We start from the raw sequence: 18,613 nt of genomic DNA on the forward strand, positions 1-18,613 counted from the left end.
TTGATACTGGTTAGTACACTCAGCCCTTGCCTCCCAGATTGCCGTGCCCCACTCACGAGCCCGTCCAATAAGGAGAGATATGACGTAGGCGACACGAGCAGTGCTCCTGGAGTAAGTGTTGGGCTGGAGAGAAAACACAATATCACACTGGGTGAGGAACGAGCGGCATTCAGTGGGCTCCCCAGAGTAACACGGCGGGTTATTGATTCTGGGCTCCGGAGATTCGAAAGCCCTGGAAGTGGCCGGTGGATCGAGGCGGAGATGGTGAACCTGTTCTGTGAGGTTGGAGACTTGGGTGGCCAGGGTCTCAACGGCATGTCGAGCAGCAGACACTTCCTGCTCGTGTCTGCCTAGCATCGCTCCCTGGATCCCGACGGCTGAGTGGAGAGGATCCGAAGTCGCTGGGTCCATTCTTGGTCGGATTCTTCTGTTATGGTGAGTGAATGAGGACCCAAAAGCGAACTAACTTAAACAGAGCTTCTTTAATAACCAAACATAGGTAGGCTCAGATAGACCGGCAGATTCCGACAGGACAGGACAAGGTTACAGCAAACATGACGATAGTCTGGCTCAGGCATGAAACACAACAAACAAGAATCCGACAAGGACAGGAACAGAAACAGAGAGAGATATAGGGACCTAATCAGAGGGAAAAAGGGAACAGGTGGGAAACGGGGTGAATGGGTAGTTAGAGGAGACAAGGAACAGCTGGGGGAAAGCGGGGGAGAAAAGGTAACCTAACAACGACCAGCAGAGGGAGACAGGGTGAAGGGAAAGGACAGAGACAAGACACAACATGACAGTACATGACAGATATGGCTGACTTGCTTAAACAAATGTGGTTTCTAATGGCATTTGAGATGTACAAACTATGGCATAAGGGGACGACGAGTGGATAAGAGGCAATTCATAATTTAGATTAAGACATTAATGAACGAGCTAGGACAGACGTAGTCAATATAACTTTGTTTTCAGATCATGGGCCATTCTTACAGTATTCTCCATGTACACAAAGTCAGAACTGTAGGATAAATAAAGAGGGCACATAAGCAGACAACTTACAATATTCGATGATGACCACCAAGTCAGAACTGTAGGCAAAGTTATGAGGATAAAAGAGACCACATTTTGAGGGTGAAGCACATGGGCTACTAACAGCTTACTACACAACATACACTTAGTGTTACTTCCTTAGCTACAGTATACATATCTCACTGGCATATTACATAGTTTATGCAGCAGCATACAAGACATATTTGGACTTGTTGTACTGTGCTTACTTGAACAGGAAGATGGCACAGCGGTCCTTTGTGGGCATATTTTCTCATCAAACTTTGCCATTCAATTCTGGCATTCTCTGGATTTATGGTGCTTTCAAGACAACTGGAAATTTGGAAAAAAACAAGGTAGAATCATGATGTCTGTGATCTTCATGTCAGAGCTCTAGAAAGAGTCCGAGTTCCCGTCTTGGAATTCCGAGTTGGATGACCGTTCAAAACGGAACTAGTTTTTTTTCAGAGTTCCCAGTTGTCTTGAACTCACTGAAGTCTGAGTTTTCCAAATTCCGAGTTTCCAGTTGTTTTGAACGTGGCAGAAGTCATGCTGGATTGACAACATGGCCAATGTTGAATGTTTATCATTTAAGCTTGGAAAATAGACCCTTAATAGCAGGAATAGCAGGCAAGTGATTGTTTTGCAATGCTTGCAGTTAGCCACTGATTTCTTCCAAAGCATTCATTGTTGAATTTTCGACATCCAACTTGTTGCGTAATGTTAATGTCCAATGGCCAATGAGTACCGATACACATTATCTATAATTTCTCTTTATGTGACAAGGAATGAAAAAGATTTGCCAGTAGATTGTAGACTTGATTCATGATGACTGCTAGCTAAGATTTTGAAAGTATGATGTTGACATGATCAGTCCAATCAAAGCTACGGTAGTTATAATGCAATCTGACAGCATTATATCTGTGTCCAATGACCTTCAGCCTTCTTGGATGGGCACTTCTAATGTAACTCTATGGCAGCACCCAGGGGCTTGAGTTTTCAATCTCTCCCCGTAGATCTTGCGGCGAAGTAGTGTCCCCATGAGTGAGAGAACACTGAGCCAATCAAGGAGCAACTAGAGAACATTACCAACCCCAACGCTCTGTATTTTCCACTGGCTCCAACCACCATAGAAAGCACTGAGCTAGGCTGAAACACCTGCAGTTTGGAGCTGACTTAGTCAAGAAAGCAAAAAAGAGACCATGTTTGTATGCGGCTTTATTAGCTCAATGATTATTCTTTTTTTTACATTGTTTGCAAGCTGATGACAAAATACCATGCAAAATAGGCAAAAAAATCAGGTGGGGCTCTGCCCACCTGCCCTGAATGATGGGTCGCCACTGATGGTTCTATTTAGCACCTTCATATCAAAGATAAATACAGTGCATTCGGAAAGTACTCAGAACCCTTGGCTTTTTCTACAATTTTTTACGTTACAGCCTTATTTAAAATTGATGAAGTAATTTTTTCCCTCATCAATCTATACACTACCTCATAATGACAAAGCAAAAACAGTTTTTTATACATTTTGGCTAATTTATAAAAAACTGTTTTTGCTTTGTCATTATGAGGTATTTTGTGTACCCTTTACTCAGTACTTTGTTGAAGCACCTTTGGCAGTGATTACAGCCTTGAGTCTTCTTGGGTAGGATGCAACAAGCTTGGAACACCTGTATTAGTTTCTCCCATTTTTCTCTGCAGATCCTCTCAAGCTCTGTCAGGTTGGATGGGGAGCATCGCTGCAAAGCTAGTTTTTGCTCTCTCCAGCGATGTTCGATCGGGTTCAAGTCCGGGCTCTGGCTGGGCCACTCAAGGATATTCAGAGACTTGTCCTGAAGCCATTCCTGCGTTGTCTTGGCGGTGTGCTTAGGGTCGTTGCCCTGTTGGAAAGTGAACCTATGCCCAAGTCTGAGGTCCTGAGCGATCTGGAGCTGGTTTTCATCAAGGATCTCTCTGTACTTTGCTCCGTTCATCTTTCCCTCGATCCGGACTAGTCTCCCAGTCCCTGCCTCTGAAAAACATCCCCACAGCATGATGCTGCCACCACCATGTTTCACCATAGGGATGGTGCCAGGTTTCCTCCAGACGTGACGCTTAGCATTCAGGCCAAAGAGTTCAATCTTGGTTTCATCAGACCAGAGAATCTTGTTTCTCATGGTCTGAGAGTCTTTAGGTGCCTTTTACTGAGGAGTGGCTTCTGTCTGGCCCCTCTACCATAAAGGCCTGATTGATATTTAATCCATTTTAGAATAAGGCTGAAACAAAATGTGAAAGAAGTCAAGGGGTCTGAATATTTTCCGAATGCACTGTATACCAGTTTAATCTTTGGATTCATTTGCACTTCCTAAACTATCTCCACCTTCATATTATGATATTCTGTATAGAACAAAGGAGCAATGAAATGCGAGTTCCTTTTAATGCAGCACTATAATCATTTGGAATGATTTCAAATCATGTTTTTTTCATCAACAAGAAATGCTCTAGCCTTTCACAAAATATTTGTCTCTTGTGCTTTTGTTTTAAATGGACGATGAGTCTGAAGTGTGTGAGTGAATGCTCTCTTCACTCTCAGTCCCAACTAATTCCTTGAGAGTTTGCATATCATTCACATAGCTGGATATCTTCAATATTGATTGATGCCTATATTATTATAACGGTACTTATCGTGGTAATTATTGATGGATTACTCTTCCAAATTGTATCCAATGACAACTGAATCAGTATATGGGAATGATAGTGTAATTATAGTACATTAGCAAAGGCTCTGGCTGTACTCAAAATAGACCACATGACAACCCTTGTTACCTATTTTTAATACCGGTGGCATACAGTGTGTCACACCCAGAGGAAATTAAATGTCAGACATGTGTTATCACATTTATCATCACAGCTACCCTCTCAAAAAAGTATTCGCTACACTGACCACCAGTGTTAATTGCCTCATGGCCAACATAGATCACTTTCTCGCTCCACACAATGTTCTCTGTGCCCCTTTCACTGATTGGCCGAAGTAAATGTTGTCGTCGTTCTGCCTTGGACATGTCTGGTGCAATACTATGGGAGTGGATTACCAATTGTCTTCATTTTAGACCTCATTCAGCATGTGAGTGGTGGCTTGATTGTTGTGGTTGATTTATATGGCAATGATTTATTGAGCTTTTTAGATGTTATAACCTATTCATATTAAACAGATCCATGTGATGAAAAGTTATTTTGGATTTTATAGCCCTGTTTATTAAAAAAGGTTTGTAAGGCCAACATTATGAGGGAAACTGTATCACACATCTGAGACAGGTTAAGTTCACTATACAAAGAAAACAAAAATGTTCTATGGACAAAGAGGAGAAATTATACTAGTAAAAATCAATTAATGAATCAGATTTATTGTAAAATGTATCTATATTGTATACATCAACCAGTCATGTCAAGGTGGCATAGATGACTACATAAAACGTATAGTTTTTAAGCAAAGATAAAATAAATGCAATTCAATTTGAAGAATTTGTGGGGATATCAAAACATTTTCTGTGGGGCACATTTACATTTTTTTAGGCTAAGTGTTGTCTTGAGCAATTGTTTTCAGAGAGATAAAACAAAGGAGTAGTGGCAGTATAACGTTTTCAGAACGAATACTATTACCACTCATCTGTTAACAGTTAACACACAAAAAATACTTAATATCAATTGTAGCTTCAAACAGTGGCTGCGGTCCAAACACTTAAAATACACCTTCGTCCACTTACCCTTCGTCCACCTTATGCCCTTGGGGGAATCTCAATGATTGGATGGCATTGAGGTAAAGTGAACTGTTGCACTTGCAATATAAAGACACTGGTTGCGGCCCAAACACTAAAAAGACACACCCTATCCCCTCAGTCCTCAAATAAAGTGGACACTTCTGATGACGTGTCATGACGTCTGACGAGAATAAACTTGCAGGGCAATGGGCGAGAGAGGAAGGAATGATTTTTAAATGGACCACCCTTGGCCGGAAATTTGTCACTCGTTCATCCCACAATGATTGTGTTTTCAGCCACCGGTGGCTTGTGGGTGCTTTATATGCACCACAGTCAATTATGAGTGCATGTCTACTTATATGAAATATATAATTAATATAAGCCTACTGTATGAAAGCTAGCAAATGAATTAGCTAAATAACATTTGCCTGCCTAGCTGGAACTTCTGAAGAAGGAACATTTTTTATTTCTACAATTTCCAAAAGATAACCAAACAAAAACACATTTACTTTTTACAAGACGTGTTTGTGTCGTCATGTGCATTAGTAGCACAATGTCAAACTTATTTGCATTTGTTTCTACTTACATTTGTATGTTGACTTCTCCATTGACGTTGTTTTTCAGTTTTCACAGACTTTTCTTAGCGGATGTACTATTGTCGCGAATTGAATTATGTGGAGTTTCAGGCCCCGGAGTGAACATAATTGTACACTTGCAAAGCCGACTAAACACGGGGGCTGAGGGGCTTACGTTGCAAACTTCCCTTGCTTGGCGAATCATTTGGACTGCCCTCCTTTTACCTCAATGCCATCCAATCATTGAGGTTGTCATAAGCAGTCAAGGAGTTGTCAAGAAGATGTCAAGGATTTTCTGGTCATAAATTAGAACCTGATACATTCATCAGTTTTACAAGTAACACGATCCACAGCTACCCAGTCTAGCCTTGCTGCTCTAGCCTCTCAGGGGCCACCGTCTTAAAATGTGGCGCGAGCCATTCAAATTGAATAAAAGGGGATGATATCAAATGACTGATGCGATCTAGCCAGAATGAACAGAACAAGCCAATCCTTCTTTTGGTGCTGGTGTCATTGGAGTAGTGGGGGCGATTAGAATAAGGCCAGTGTGGGAGGCCCCTAATGCTGAGCTGAGCACTACTACAGCTCTGCTATAGGTCCCCTCTAAACATAATGTCATCAGACGTAACAAAGGGAAGTAACGTTATGTTTCCCCCTCCCTTCCAAACTCTTCTCAAAAAGGCCAGATGACACGAAGGTCTTATGTTGTCCCCTCTTAAATAAAGCTCAGCAGGGGGCGCGGAAGAGGGGAGACTTTCATCGGCACCACATCCACCACGACAGGACTATACAGTACATCCTGTGACATTGAGGCTCTTTGGGAGAAGAAGGTTCATACCCACAGAAGGTTTGTTTTTAATGATCTATGCATGCTGTTCCTCTTATTAGTCCAGCTGTTTGGAACTCATTGTCTCATCACTAATATCTGACTACATATACTGTAGCTACTATCTACTACTATACAAATACATATTCAAGATGAAAAATGTATTACTGTCAAGAGTAAACATAATTGACCATTGATTTTCTGAGCCTTTGAGAAATGTGAGACATTGCGTAGCTTTTTCGAACCAGAATCAAATCTAGCATAATTGATTTGAGTCCATGTTAACTAATTAGATGTGTATTTTCTTCTAGGAAATGAATGTGGCTCTTATTCATGATAAGCTTTTTATAAAAGATCTCTGGGAACAAAAAATTGCTAAACACGACCAAAGGACAGAAACTGAAGACATGAGGAAGAAAAATAGTGCTCTCACCAAGTAAGAATTGTTAGACATTCTGAAGGGATACACTTTTGTGCTATAAGAATACTGCACAGGATATGAGGAAAGGTTCCTCAAGGGAAACAAAAGGTCTATTTATTTATGTTTTTGAAGAACTTTTCTTCTTCATATTTGGATTAGGAATACATCCTGCTATGAGTGATAAAACTTCCACAATTTAGGCGATATCACTTTCACATGCTACATGTAACAGATCATGATTTTGTTACGAGCAAAATGTTAACACTAAGGGCAACTTACACTGACAATCATATTAAAGTACTTGGCCATAAGAATCTCTAACCACAAAAGCAAAAGCGCACTCTAATATCTCATAACCCCATTGCTTGTCCGTAGCTAGTCCATGTAATCATGTGTATATCCCCGATCTGAGAAGGACTGGAAAAACTTTAGGGAATCCGATATGATAATCAGAGAGTGTTGAGTGATATTAGGGGATGCCATATTCCATGCTTAGCTGTCCTACAATAACCTGTGCTGCTTTAAGGTTAGAGGATTATCAGACACAGCAGTGTCATAGCAGTGTCACAGCAGGAACAAATGCAATAAGCCAAGTAGATGTGAGGAAGGTGGCAGAGCCATCCTCACAATACTGGGCACAAGAGCATGGTGTCACAAATAATAAACCCATTGGAATTCCTAGAGGAATTGTCGTAGAAATTTTGCCTGGGTGCCCATTTGTTTCTGCTCTCTTGCTAATGAAGTTGTTAAAAGCACAAACAGATCTGTAACCAGGCTAGAAAAAATCCATTGTCCTAACAATACACATACAATTAAGTAGCCTAAAGCAATATTGGAAACATATGGCTTATGGAATGTGTCTGACTTTAAAAAAATGATAATACTTTGTCTTTACATAGGCTGCGAGACGAATGGCACCGAAGGCTTGAGAGTCGAACAAAACATCTGAAGAAATTAAATGACGAACTTCTGAGGAAGAGCAAACTTGCCAAACAGGCAGATGACACATAACGGAGTGTTGCATTTGTCCCCTCTGTTCTCGTGAAGAGTGATGTATTCTTTCTGATATCAATAAAAAACGTGTTTTATCATGATCACTCCTGTTTTGTCTCACACTGAGGGAAGATTCACTATTGAGCATACTTTTTAGTCCAGCATTATCTATACTTAGGTTTAAGGCTTACGCATAGGCTTAAGTAGGCTTAAGTGAACGAAGTGTACACACTTGCAGTTAAAACAGTTTGAAGAGTGTTGGAAACTGACCCGAGGAGTTCAGTTTTCTCAAGTGTATTCTAGTATCACTGTAAAAGGACTGCAGAAGTCAACTATATAAATTGTGCCATTTCTACATGGAACAATGACACTATTGGTATGAATATAGGAAGTTTTACTGAGATCATGTATAAAAATATCAAAGTAAATGTTAGTTTGGGACAGATTACGTTGGTAAATATGTCAAATGATTTATTTCTGTTGGAAAATACTCAGTATCCTAAGCAGTCGGTGAAGGCGTGTAGGTATTTATCACTTTATAAACTATAGGCTAGCGGCTATGAGTAGATATTTTTAAATTCTAAGGCCTAAGACACTTATGCTGATATATTTGTGATACCTCCTCAGGAGCAGCCGAAGCATCACTCAGGCGGGTGCTACACTGTTGTCGGTGGTGCACTAAGACATTCAGAGGAAGTATGGGGGAATGAATGTTGGAGATGGCAAGGTGCCTTGAAGAAGAGCCTGTCTGTCAGGCTGACTTTCTCCCGGATCCTGGCTACTGTAACTATCAATACCCTTATCTTCACTCAATCCTGCCTTTCCGAACTGCCTCTACTTCTATCTGAAGTAGGCTAGAGACACCATTTGCATTACATTTTTTTTAAATATATCTATAAATTGCTGTGCCTGTTTATTTTTTGCTTTGCAAGTTATAGGGACTACAATGGAAATAAGTCTCTGACTTTTGTGATATCCTTGTCATGTTTACTGTGTTCTACGTATTAACTGGTAATTAGAAATATATCTATCTACCTCTATTCCAGTGAAATTGTCAGCCACTTGTTTTGGTAGACCTATTAGCCACTCTAAAATATGCAGTTTTGTCACAAAACACAATGCCACAGATGTCTCAAGTTTTGAGGGAGCGTGCAATTGGCATGCTGACTGCAGGAATGTCCACCAGAGCTTTTGCCAGAGAATTGAATGTTCATTTCCCTACCATAAGCTACCTCCAAAATTGTTTTAGAGAACTTGGAAGTACGTCCAACCGGCCTCACAACTACAGACCACGTGTAACCACGCCAGCCCAGGGCCTCCACGTCCAGCTTCTTCACCTGCGGGATTGTCTGTAATAAAGCACTTCGGTGGGGAAAAACTCATTCCGATTGGCTGGGCCTAGCTCCCAAGTAGGGCCTAATGAATTTATTAAAATGTTCTGATCTCTTTATATGAACTGTAACTCAGTAAAATCTTTGAAATTGTTGAGTGTTGCATTTATATTTTTGTTCAGTGTAGTTAGAACAAGTTGTCAGAGCACTACCACTGTGACATATTCACACAATGAATAGCCTAAAATATTGGAATATCTCAGCTGTTAGCTATTACTGAACCGACCACTTGTCAGTCTATAGAGTAGTCCTAGCCAATTTTGCATGCTGGTATTATTTTCCAAGACCAATGCTAGTTGTCCAATTTTCAACATCACTATGTGGAAAATCAACAATTTGTCATGTACAAACATTTTCAATTACAGAATGGTCAAAGAACATAAAACATATAACACAAGAAGATCATTGAAATGAAGTAAATACAGCACAACTAGAGGGCACAAGGCTCCCCAAACGCTTCTGACATGCAGCCGTTTGCACCCAACAGGTGGTCTGAAGGGCATTCATTATCATGTCATGTGTACTCTCTGTGGTAGGCAAATATCTGACTGACAGCAGTGGCAAAATGTGTTTACTGCCCTGTCAAACTACAGATGGTATGTCACTGTATCACACTCAAAATATTGATTCCTGGTGCCAGTGCTGAAAGATGTTGTCATGAGCATGATTCACTGCTACTCAGCAATAGCCCAGGTTCTCACCCTGTGTATCTTGTATAGTATGAGAGTCAAAGTCTAGACCCACGTTGACAAAAAAAATAAAATCCCAACTCATTATAGCAAAATAAAAAAAATATTATAATAAAGGCAAAGTCAGTTATGCACAAAGTAAACAGCTATATGCGGCCAACTTATCACATCATATCGTCGAGTCTCAGTTTAAAGTAAGCCGTAACAGTTGGAGAGTCTGAGCTCTATAAAATAATTTAAACCTTAAACATCACCACTCAAAGTACAATTTTATTTATACACTACTACCACACTAAGTTTTAGGCATTCTCTCAACTAGCTTCACCTGGAATGCTTTTCCAACAGTCTTGAAGGAGTTCCCACAAATACTGAGCACTTGTTGACTGCTTTTCCTTCACTCTGCGGTCCGACTCATCACAAACCATCTCAATTTGGTTCAGGTTGGGGGATTGTGGAGGCCAGGTCATCTGATGCAGCACTCCATCACTCTCCTTCTTAGTAAAATAGCCCTTACACATTCTTGAGGTGTGTTGGGTCATTTTCGTGTTAAAAAACAAATTAATGTCCCACTAAGCCCAAACCAGATGGGATGGCATATCGCTGCAGAATGCTGTGGTGGCCATGCTGGTTAAGTGTGCCTTCCAAATAAATCACAGACAGTGTCACCAGCAAAGCACCCCCACAACATAACACCTCCTCCTCCATGCTTTACATTGGGAAATACACATGCGGAGATCACTCACACCACGTCTCTCAAAGACACATCAGGTGGAATCAAAAATCTCCAATTTAGACTCCAGACCAAAGGACTAATTTCCACCGGTCTAATGTCCATCGCTCATGTTTCTTGGCCCAAGCAAGTCTCTTCTTCTTATTGCTGTCCTTTAGTAGTGGTTTCTTTGCAGCAATTCGACCATGAAGGCTTGATTCACAGTCTCCTCTGAACAGTTGATTGTTGAGATGTGTCTGTAATTTGAACTCTGTGAAGCATTTGTTTGGGCTGCAATTTCTGAGGTTGGTAACTCTAATGAACTCATCCTCTGCAGCAGAGGTGACTCTGGGTCTTTCATTCCTGTGGTGGTCCTCATGAGAGCCAGTTTCATTATAGCGCTCAATGGTTTATGCGACTGCACTTGAAACTTTTAAAGTTCTTGAAATGTTTCGTATTGACTGACCTTCATGTCTTTAAGATATGATGGACTGTCTTTCTCTTTGCTTATTTGAGCTGTTCTTGACATAATATGGACTTGGTCTTTTATCAAATAGGGCTATCTTCTGTATACCACCCCCACCTTGTCACAGCACAACTGATTGGCTCAAACGCATTAAGAAGGAAAGAAATGACACAAATGAACTTTTAACATGGCACACCTGTTAATTGAAATGCATTCCAGGTGACTACCTCATGAAGCTGGTTGAGAGAATGCCACGAGTGTGCAAAGCTGTCATCAAGGTAAAGGGTGGCTATTTGAAGAATCTCAAATATAAAACATATTTAGATTTGTTTAACACTTTTTTGTTTACTACACGATTCCATTTGTGTTATTTCATAGTTTTGATGTCTTCACTATTATTCTTCAATGTAGAAAATAGTACAAAAATAAAGAAAAACCCTTGAATTGAGTAGGTGTTCTAAAACTTTTGACTGATAGTGTACACCAATATACCACCTGGACCCAGGCCCACTCAATCAGTGTTCCAAATCAGACATTATTTGTCTTTTTACCAAAACACAGTATTTGATTTGGGCAGGAGCTCACTGGAATTGAGTACTGGCACCTCCAATTTTCTTCTGCTTGACTTCCTCCACCTCCTATAGAATATTAGCTCAAAAGTATTGAGGAGTTCCTGCACCTAAATAAAAACGAGTACCGGCACCTATTTCAGTCCAAGTCAAGCACTGGCCTAAACAGGTGTATGCCATCAGATAGAATTCATAGCAAGAAGTAGGATGGGGTGGGAAAGGGATATATACTGAATAAAAATATAAACGCAACATGCAACAATTTCAAAGATCTTACTGATTTACAGTTCATATGATAAAATCTGTCAATTGAAATGAATTAATTAGGCCCTAATCTATGGACTTCACATGGCAGGGCAGGGGTGCAGCCATGGGTGGGTCTGGGAGGACATAGCCCTTGGAAGCCAGGCCCACCCACTGGGGAGTCAGGTCCAGCCAATCAGACAGAAATACCCCACCCCCCAAAGACATTTCCGCCGGTGAAGAAGCCGGATGTGGTCTTCGGCTGGTTGGACGTACTGCCAAATTCTCTAAAACGACATTGGACGCAGCTTATGGTAGAGAAATGGACGTTCCTGCAGTCAGCATGCCAATTGCACACTCCCTCAAACTGGAGACATCTGTGGCATTATGTTGTGTGACAAAATTGCACATTTTAGAGTGGCCTTTTATTGTCCCCAGCACAAGGTCCACTTGTGTAATGATCATGCCGTTTAATCAGCTTCTTGATAATCCATCCACCTGACAGGTGTGGCATATCTTGGCAAAGGAGAAATGCTCACTAAATGCTCACTAAATGCTCACTGTAAACACATTTCTGGGAAACATGGGACCAACACTTTATATTTTTGTTCAGTGTATATTGACAATAATAATAATAGTAATAAATGTTATTGGGCAGATGCCATTCAGGACAGTCAAGAACATTGTACATTAAAAGTAGGCCTACATAAAATCTACTGCTGTACATAAAATCTATTTAAAGTAGACCTATGTAATGAAATTGAATTTTGGTTGATTATTAACCAGGAAAAACAAAGCCCACAATTTTTTTTTTTTAAAGAGACCGCAAATAGAAAAGGATCCTGGAGCATTTGCTAAGTTATTTGATATCAGTGATTTCACTATGAAGGGCCTCCAGTCACCCTCTATATCAATCACTGATTATACCAATCTAATCAAGGGTCATAAAGACAGTTTCAGTATATTCACAGACAATTCTAAAGGTGATTTTGATAAACTCATTAAGCTTAAAGATGATTTGATGGTCAAAAATGAATTCCACTACAGCCCTACTAATTCCATTGATGTGAATGGGGAGCTTGTTCGGCCCTCCTTTTTCTGTAGTCCACGATCAGCTCCTTTGTTTTCCTCACGTTGAGGGAAAGATTGTTGTCATGGCACCACACTGCCAGGTCTTTGACCTCCTCCCTATAGGCCGTCTCATCATTGTCGGTGTTCAGGCCTACCACCATTGTGTGGTTAATGATGGTGTTGAAGTCGTGCTTGGCCATGCAGTCGTAGGTGAACAGGGAGTAAAGGGAGTACAGGAGGGGACTAAGCCCGCACCGCTGAAAGGCTCCTGTGTTGAGGATCACTGCGGCCGATGTGTTGTTGCCTACCCTCCTTTTCGGTGAAAAGTGGTACAAGACGGCTGTTCCGACCAAGATCACTGTTAAGGCTACAGGATGGCCTGACTTGATTTGGAGTACTTCCAGATCTATCTCCCTTTGTCACGCTTCCTGCTCCATCTCTTTTAATTGAGTGGCAGGAGCACATTCTTCTTCTTCTTCTTGTCTGCCTGCACATTCTCTTTCCCTTTCTTTGCTCCAATTTCTGTGGTTCCCATTTTGCCTTTAGTTTTACCTTTCACAGTTGCACGTCTATTGGGTGTACTCTACCACCCGTAGAACCCTTTTCATCATCCTCCCTCTCCGGAAGGATTTCCTCCTCCACCAAAGCAGTATTGGCTAACTCTTTGACCAATGCTTTTGAGTCGGCATGTGCAACTTTGATGTCAAAATGCTTTACAATGATGAGCAGATTTGCATTTGTACATTTATTTAGTCTCCCATGTAGCGTTTTCTACAAATGCTTATAACATAAAGTCTGTGGATTTAATTTTATAAGCCCGTGTGCTTATGTAACTTTCAAAATAACTTAATGAATCCTATAACCCCGCAAGGGTGGATGCCAATGACAGAAACATCTCCTAGAGATTAACGTACTTTGGTGCGAAAAGTGCAAATCAATTCCAGAACAACAGCAAAAGACCTTGTGAAGATGCTGGAGGAAACGGGTACAAAAGTATCTATATCCTCAGCCAAATACATTTAAACTCAGTTTTACACAATTCCTGACATTTAATCCTAGTAAAAATTCCCTGTCTTAGTTCAGTTAGGATCACCACTTTATTTTAAGAATGTGAAATGTCAGAATAATAGTAGAGTGATTTATTTCAGCTTTTCTTTCTTTCATCACATTCCCAGTGGGTCAGAAGTTTACATACACTCAATTAGTATTTGGTAGCATTGCCTTTAAATTGTTTAACTCGGGTCAAACGTTTCGGGTAGCCATCCACAAGCTTCCACAATAAGTTGGGTGAATTTTGGCCCATTCCTCCTGACAGAGCAGGTGTAACTGAATAAGGTTTGTAGGCCTCTTTGCTCGCACATGCTTTTTCAGTTCTACCCACAACTTTTCTATAGGATTGAGGTCAGGGCTTTATGATGGCCACTCCAATAATTTGACTTTGTTGTCCTTAAGCCATTATGCCACAACTTTGGAAGTATGCTTGGGGTTATTGTCCATTTTCAAGACCCATTTGCGACCAAGCTTTAACTTCCTGACTGATGTCTTGAGCTGTTGCTTCAATATATCAACATAATTTTCCTGCCTCATAATACCATCTATTTTGTGAAGTGCATCAGTCCCTCCTGCAGCAAAGGACTGCCACAACATGATGCTGCCATGCCGTGCTTTATGGTTGGGATGGTGTTCTTCGGGTTGCAAGCCTCTCCCTTTTTCCTCCAAACATGATGATGGTCATTATGGCAAAGAGTTCTATTTTTGTTTCACCAGACCAGAGGACATTTCTCCAAAAAGTACCATCTTTGTCCCCATGTGCAGTTGCAAACTGTAGTCTGGCTTTGTTATGGCGGTTTTGGAGCAGTGGCTTCTTCCTTGCTGAGCGGCCTTTCAGGTTATGTCGATATAGGACTCGTTTTACTGTGGGTATAGATACTTTTGTACCTGTTTCCTCCAGCATCTCCAAGGTACTTTGCTATTGTTCTGGGATTGATTTGCAATTTTCGCACCATGGTACGTTCATCTCTTGGAGACAGAACGCGTCTCCTTCCTAAGCGGTATGATGGCTGCGTGGTCCCATGGTGTTTATACTTGCGTACTATTGTTTCTACAGACGAACGTGGTACCTTCAGGCGTTTTGAAATTGCTCCCAAGGATGATCCAGACCTGCGGAGATCTACAATTTTTTTTTCTGAGGTCATGACTGATTTCTTTAGATTTTCACATGATGTCAAGCAAAGAGGCACTGAGATTGAAGTGAGGCCTTGAAATACATCCACAGGTACACCTCCAATTGACTCAAATTACATAAATTAGCCTATCAGAAGCTTCTAAAGCCATGACATAATTTTCTGGAATTGCTGTTTAACGGCACAGTCAAGTTAGTGTATGTAAACTTCTGACCCACTAGACTTGTGATGCAGTGAATTATAAGTTAAATAATCTGTCTGTAAACAATTGTTGGAAAATTACTTGTCATGCACAAAGTAGATGTCCTAACCGACTTGCTAAAACTATAGTTTGTTAACAAGAAATTTGTGGAGTGGTTGAAAAATGAGTTTTAATGACTCCAACATAAGTGTATGTAAACTTCCAACTTGAACTGTAAACCCTTAAAACATAGAAGGAAATAACTTCAAAACAACTGCATCTGCATCTCAGTGCTTGAGGCGTCACTACAAACACCATGGTTCAATTCCTGTCTGTATCACAACCTGCCGTGATTGGGAGTCCTATAGGGCGGTGTACAATTGGCCCAGTTTTGTCCGGGTTTGGCCGGTGTAGGCCATCATTGCAAATAAGAAGTTGTTCTTAACTGACTTGCCTAGTTAAATACATATATTTTAAATACTCCCATTCCTCCCCTCCGGCGTTCGACGTCGCCGGTATACTAACCACTAGTCCTGGGATCCATCATTACTCACACCTGGCATCCATCATTATGCACACCTGCAGATCATTTTGATACTCACCTGGACTCCATTTCCTTTCTGATTACCTCCACTTTATCTGTCACTCCCTTGGGTTCCTTCATCAGTCGGTATTGTTCCTGTGTACATGCATTATCCAGTACACCATCCACAAGCCGTGGCTTCCTACTTCAGTGCTCCCTCTACTTTACACACCAGATGGGAGCGCCCACCACCAAGAGGTCCAACGCTGACGCGGTTATTTCTTTACTGACTGGCGGGTGTTGGAATGGGCTACGGCCATCTGGGAGACAGGATTCCTGTAAGGGGTTCATGGCTCTGTTTTAAATGTATTTTTGATAATTCCCCAGAGGGTAATGCTCTATTGCAATTACGACATTATGACAGCTTCTGAGTACACGTTCACCTTCCGGACAGTAGCAGCATCCAGTGGATGGAATGAGCCGGCGCTTCGTATGCAATTCAGAAGAGGTTTACTCAAAGAAGTCCAGATGGAACTGGCCTGTCGAGACGACAACCTTACCCTGGCCTGGACACACTCATTGCGATGGCCATCCGGATAACCAACTTCAGGAGAGCCGGTATTCATCGCTTCTCTCTTTTCCTCAGTGAACACTCGGGATCAGAGCCTGAACCCATGGAGGTAGATGTCACACACCTCAGAGGACTTAACAAAATCACCACAAAGTATCGGTACAATCTCCCATTGGTGCTATTGAATACCTCCGCAGGGCCCAGTTCTTTACCAAAGTCAACTCAGCGTCTCCGTTACAATTACCAACATAAATTATCACACAATCAATATTAGTCACAAAATAATAAGTTAGGTTCCTCAGTAAATGTCCCGTACCTCGGGCATAAAAAAAAGTCAGTGAACCCAAGTGACCTCAGGCACGCAATTGTCCATTCATAAAGATGAAGTGTATAACAAGAACCATGCGAAATTCAGCACCATGCACATTCCCGGCCACACAACAACACAAATAAAGATTCACGATATACAATGCCTTCGAAAAGTACTCAGACCCCTTGAATTTTTCCACATTTTGTTACAGCCTTATTCTAAATAATAATAATGACAAAGCAAAATTAAAAACAGAAATACCTTATGTAAATAAGTATTCAGACCCTTTGCTATGAAACTCGAAATTGAGCTCCGGTGCATCCTGTTTCCATTGATCATCCTTGAGATGTTTCTACAACTTGATTGCAGTCCACCTGTGGTACATTAAATTGATTGGACATGATTTGGAAAGGCACACACCTGTCTATATAAGGTCACACAGTTGACAGTGCATGTCAGAGCAAAAAGCAAGCCATGAGGTTGACGGAATTGCCCGTAGAGCTCTGAGACAGGATTGTGTCGAGGCACAGATCTGGGGAAGGGTACCGAAAAATGTCAGCAGCATTGAAGGTCCCCAATAACACAGGGACCTCAATCATTCTTAAATGGAAGAAGTTTGGAACCACCAAGAATCTTCCTACAGCTGGCCACCCGACCAAACTGAGCAATCGGGGGAGAAGAGCCTTAGTCACCTCCCTAATCAAGAACCCGATGGTCACTCTGGAGGAAACCTGGCACCATCCCTACGGTGAAGCATGGTGGTGGGAGCAGGAACTGGGAGACTAGTCAGAATCAAAGGAAAGATGAACGGCGCAAAGTACAGAGAGATCCTTGATGACAACCTGCTCCAGAGCGATCAGGACCTCAGACTCAGGCAAAGGTTCACCTTCCAACAGGACAACAACCCTAAGAACACAGCCAAGACAATGCAGGAGTGGCTTGGGACAAGTCTCTGAATGTCCTTGATTGGCCCAGCCAGAGCCCGGACATGAACCCGATTGAACATCTCTGGAGAGACCTGAAAATAGCTGTGCAGAGATGCTCCCATCCAAACCTGACAGAGCTTGAGAGGATCTGCAGAGAAGAATGGAAGAAACTCTCCAAATACAGGTGCGCCAAGCTTGAAGCATCATACCCAAGAACACTTGAGACTGCCAAAGGTGCTTCAACAAAGTACTGAATAAAGTGTCTGTATACTTATGTAAATGTAATATTTCAGTTTTTTATATTTTTTATAAATGTGTGTGGAATTATAGTGTTTAACATGATTATAGTGTTTAACATGTACCCCACACATATGTTATAGTGTTTAACATGTACCCCACACATACAATTATCTGAAAGGTCCCTCAGTCGAGCAGTGCATTTCAAACACAGATTCAACCACAGACCAGGGAGGTTTTCCAATGCCTTGCAAAGAAGGGCACCTATTGGCAGATGGGTAAAACACAAAAAAGCAGACATTGAATATCCCTTTGAGCATGATAAAGTTATTAATTACACTTTGGATGGTGTATCAATACACCCAGTCACCACAAAGATACAGACATCCTTCTGTAACTGTTAAGGTTCCAGAGTTTAATGGTTGTAATAGAAAACTGAGGATGGCTCAACAACATTGTAGTGAATCCACAATATACTAACCTAATTGACAGAGTGAAAAAAAGGAAGTTTGTACAGAAAACAAATATTCTGAAACATGCATCCTGTTTGCAACAATTCACTTTTTGTCCTGAATACAAAGTTTTATGTTTGGGGCAAATCCAACACAACACATTACTGAGTACCACTCTCCTTATATTCAAGCATAGTGGTAGCTACATCATGTTATGGATACTGTGGTGTAAAGTTACAAATTAGACATGCCATGCATTTTGTTACTTAGAGTACTGTCTATTGTTATATGATAGTGTTTTTTCTACTGATACAAACTGTCTTTGAGTAACTTAGTCATGTGGCAAAGGGCCGTTTGGGGGTGACCACAGTAAGTGATACATCCTGTTATTTTGGTATCCACCAAGGGCACAGCTGTGTGGAGATATGCAAGAGAACAGAAACTAGCTGGAGCAGCAGCACCTAAATATCAGCAGAAAATAGTAACAAAA

The 18,613-nt window shown here is 41.2% G+C and overlaps 1 protein-coding gene across 1 annotated transcript; it reads left to right on the forward strand.

Moving 5' to 3' along the window:
* Window positions 1-6,012: 6,012 nt before the first annotated feature.
* LOC110526127 (protein FAM240B) lies at window positions 6,013-8,011 on the forward strand. Its single transcript, XM_021606758.2, has 3 exons — window positions 6,013-6,209; window positions 6,500-6,624; window positions 7,509-8,011. The coding sequence occupies exons 2-3, from the start codon at window positions 6,503-6,505 to the stop codon at window positions 7,618-7,620; spliced, it is 234 nt and encodes a 77-aa protein (XP_021462433.1). The 5' UTR covers window positions 6,013-6,209; window positions 6,500-6,502; the 3' UTR covers window positions 7,621-8,011.
* Window positions 8,012-18,613: the final 10,602 nt, after the last annotated feature.

Source organism: Oncorhynchus mykiss, chromosome 6 (assembly GCF_013265735.2).
Source record: "Oncorhynchus mykiss isolate Arlee chromosome 6, USDA_OmykA_1.1, whole genome shotgun sequence".
In the NCBI taxonomy this organism is placed as follows: Eukaryota; Metazoa; Chordata; class Actinopteri; order Salmoniformes; family Salmonidae; genus Oncorhynchus; species Oncorhynchus mykiss.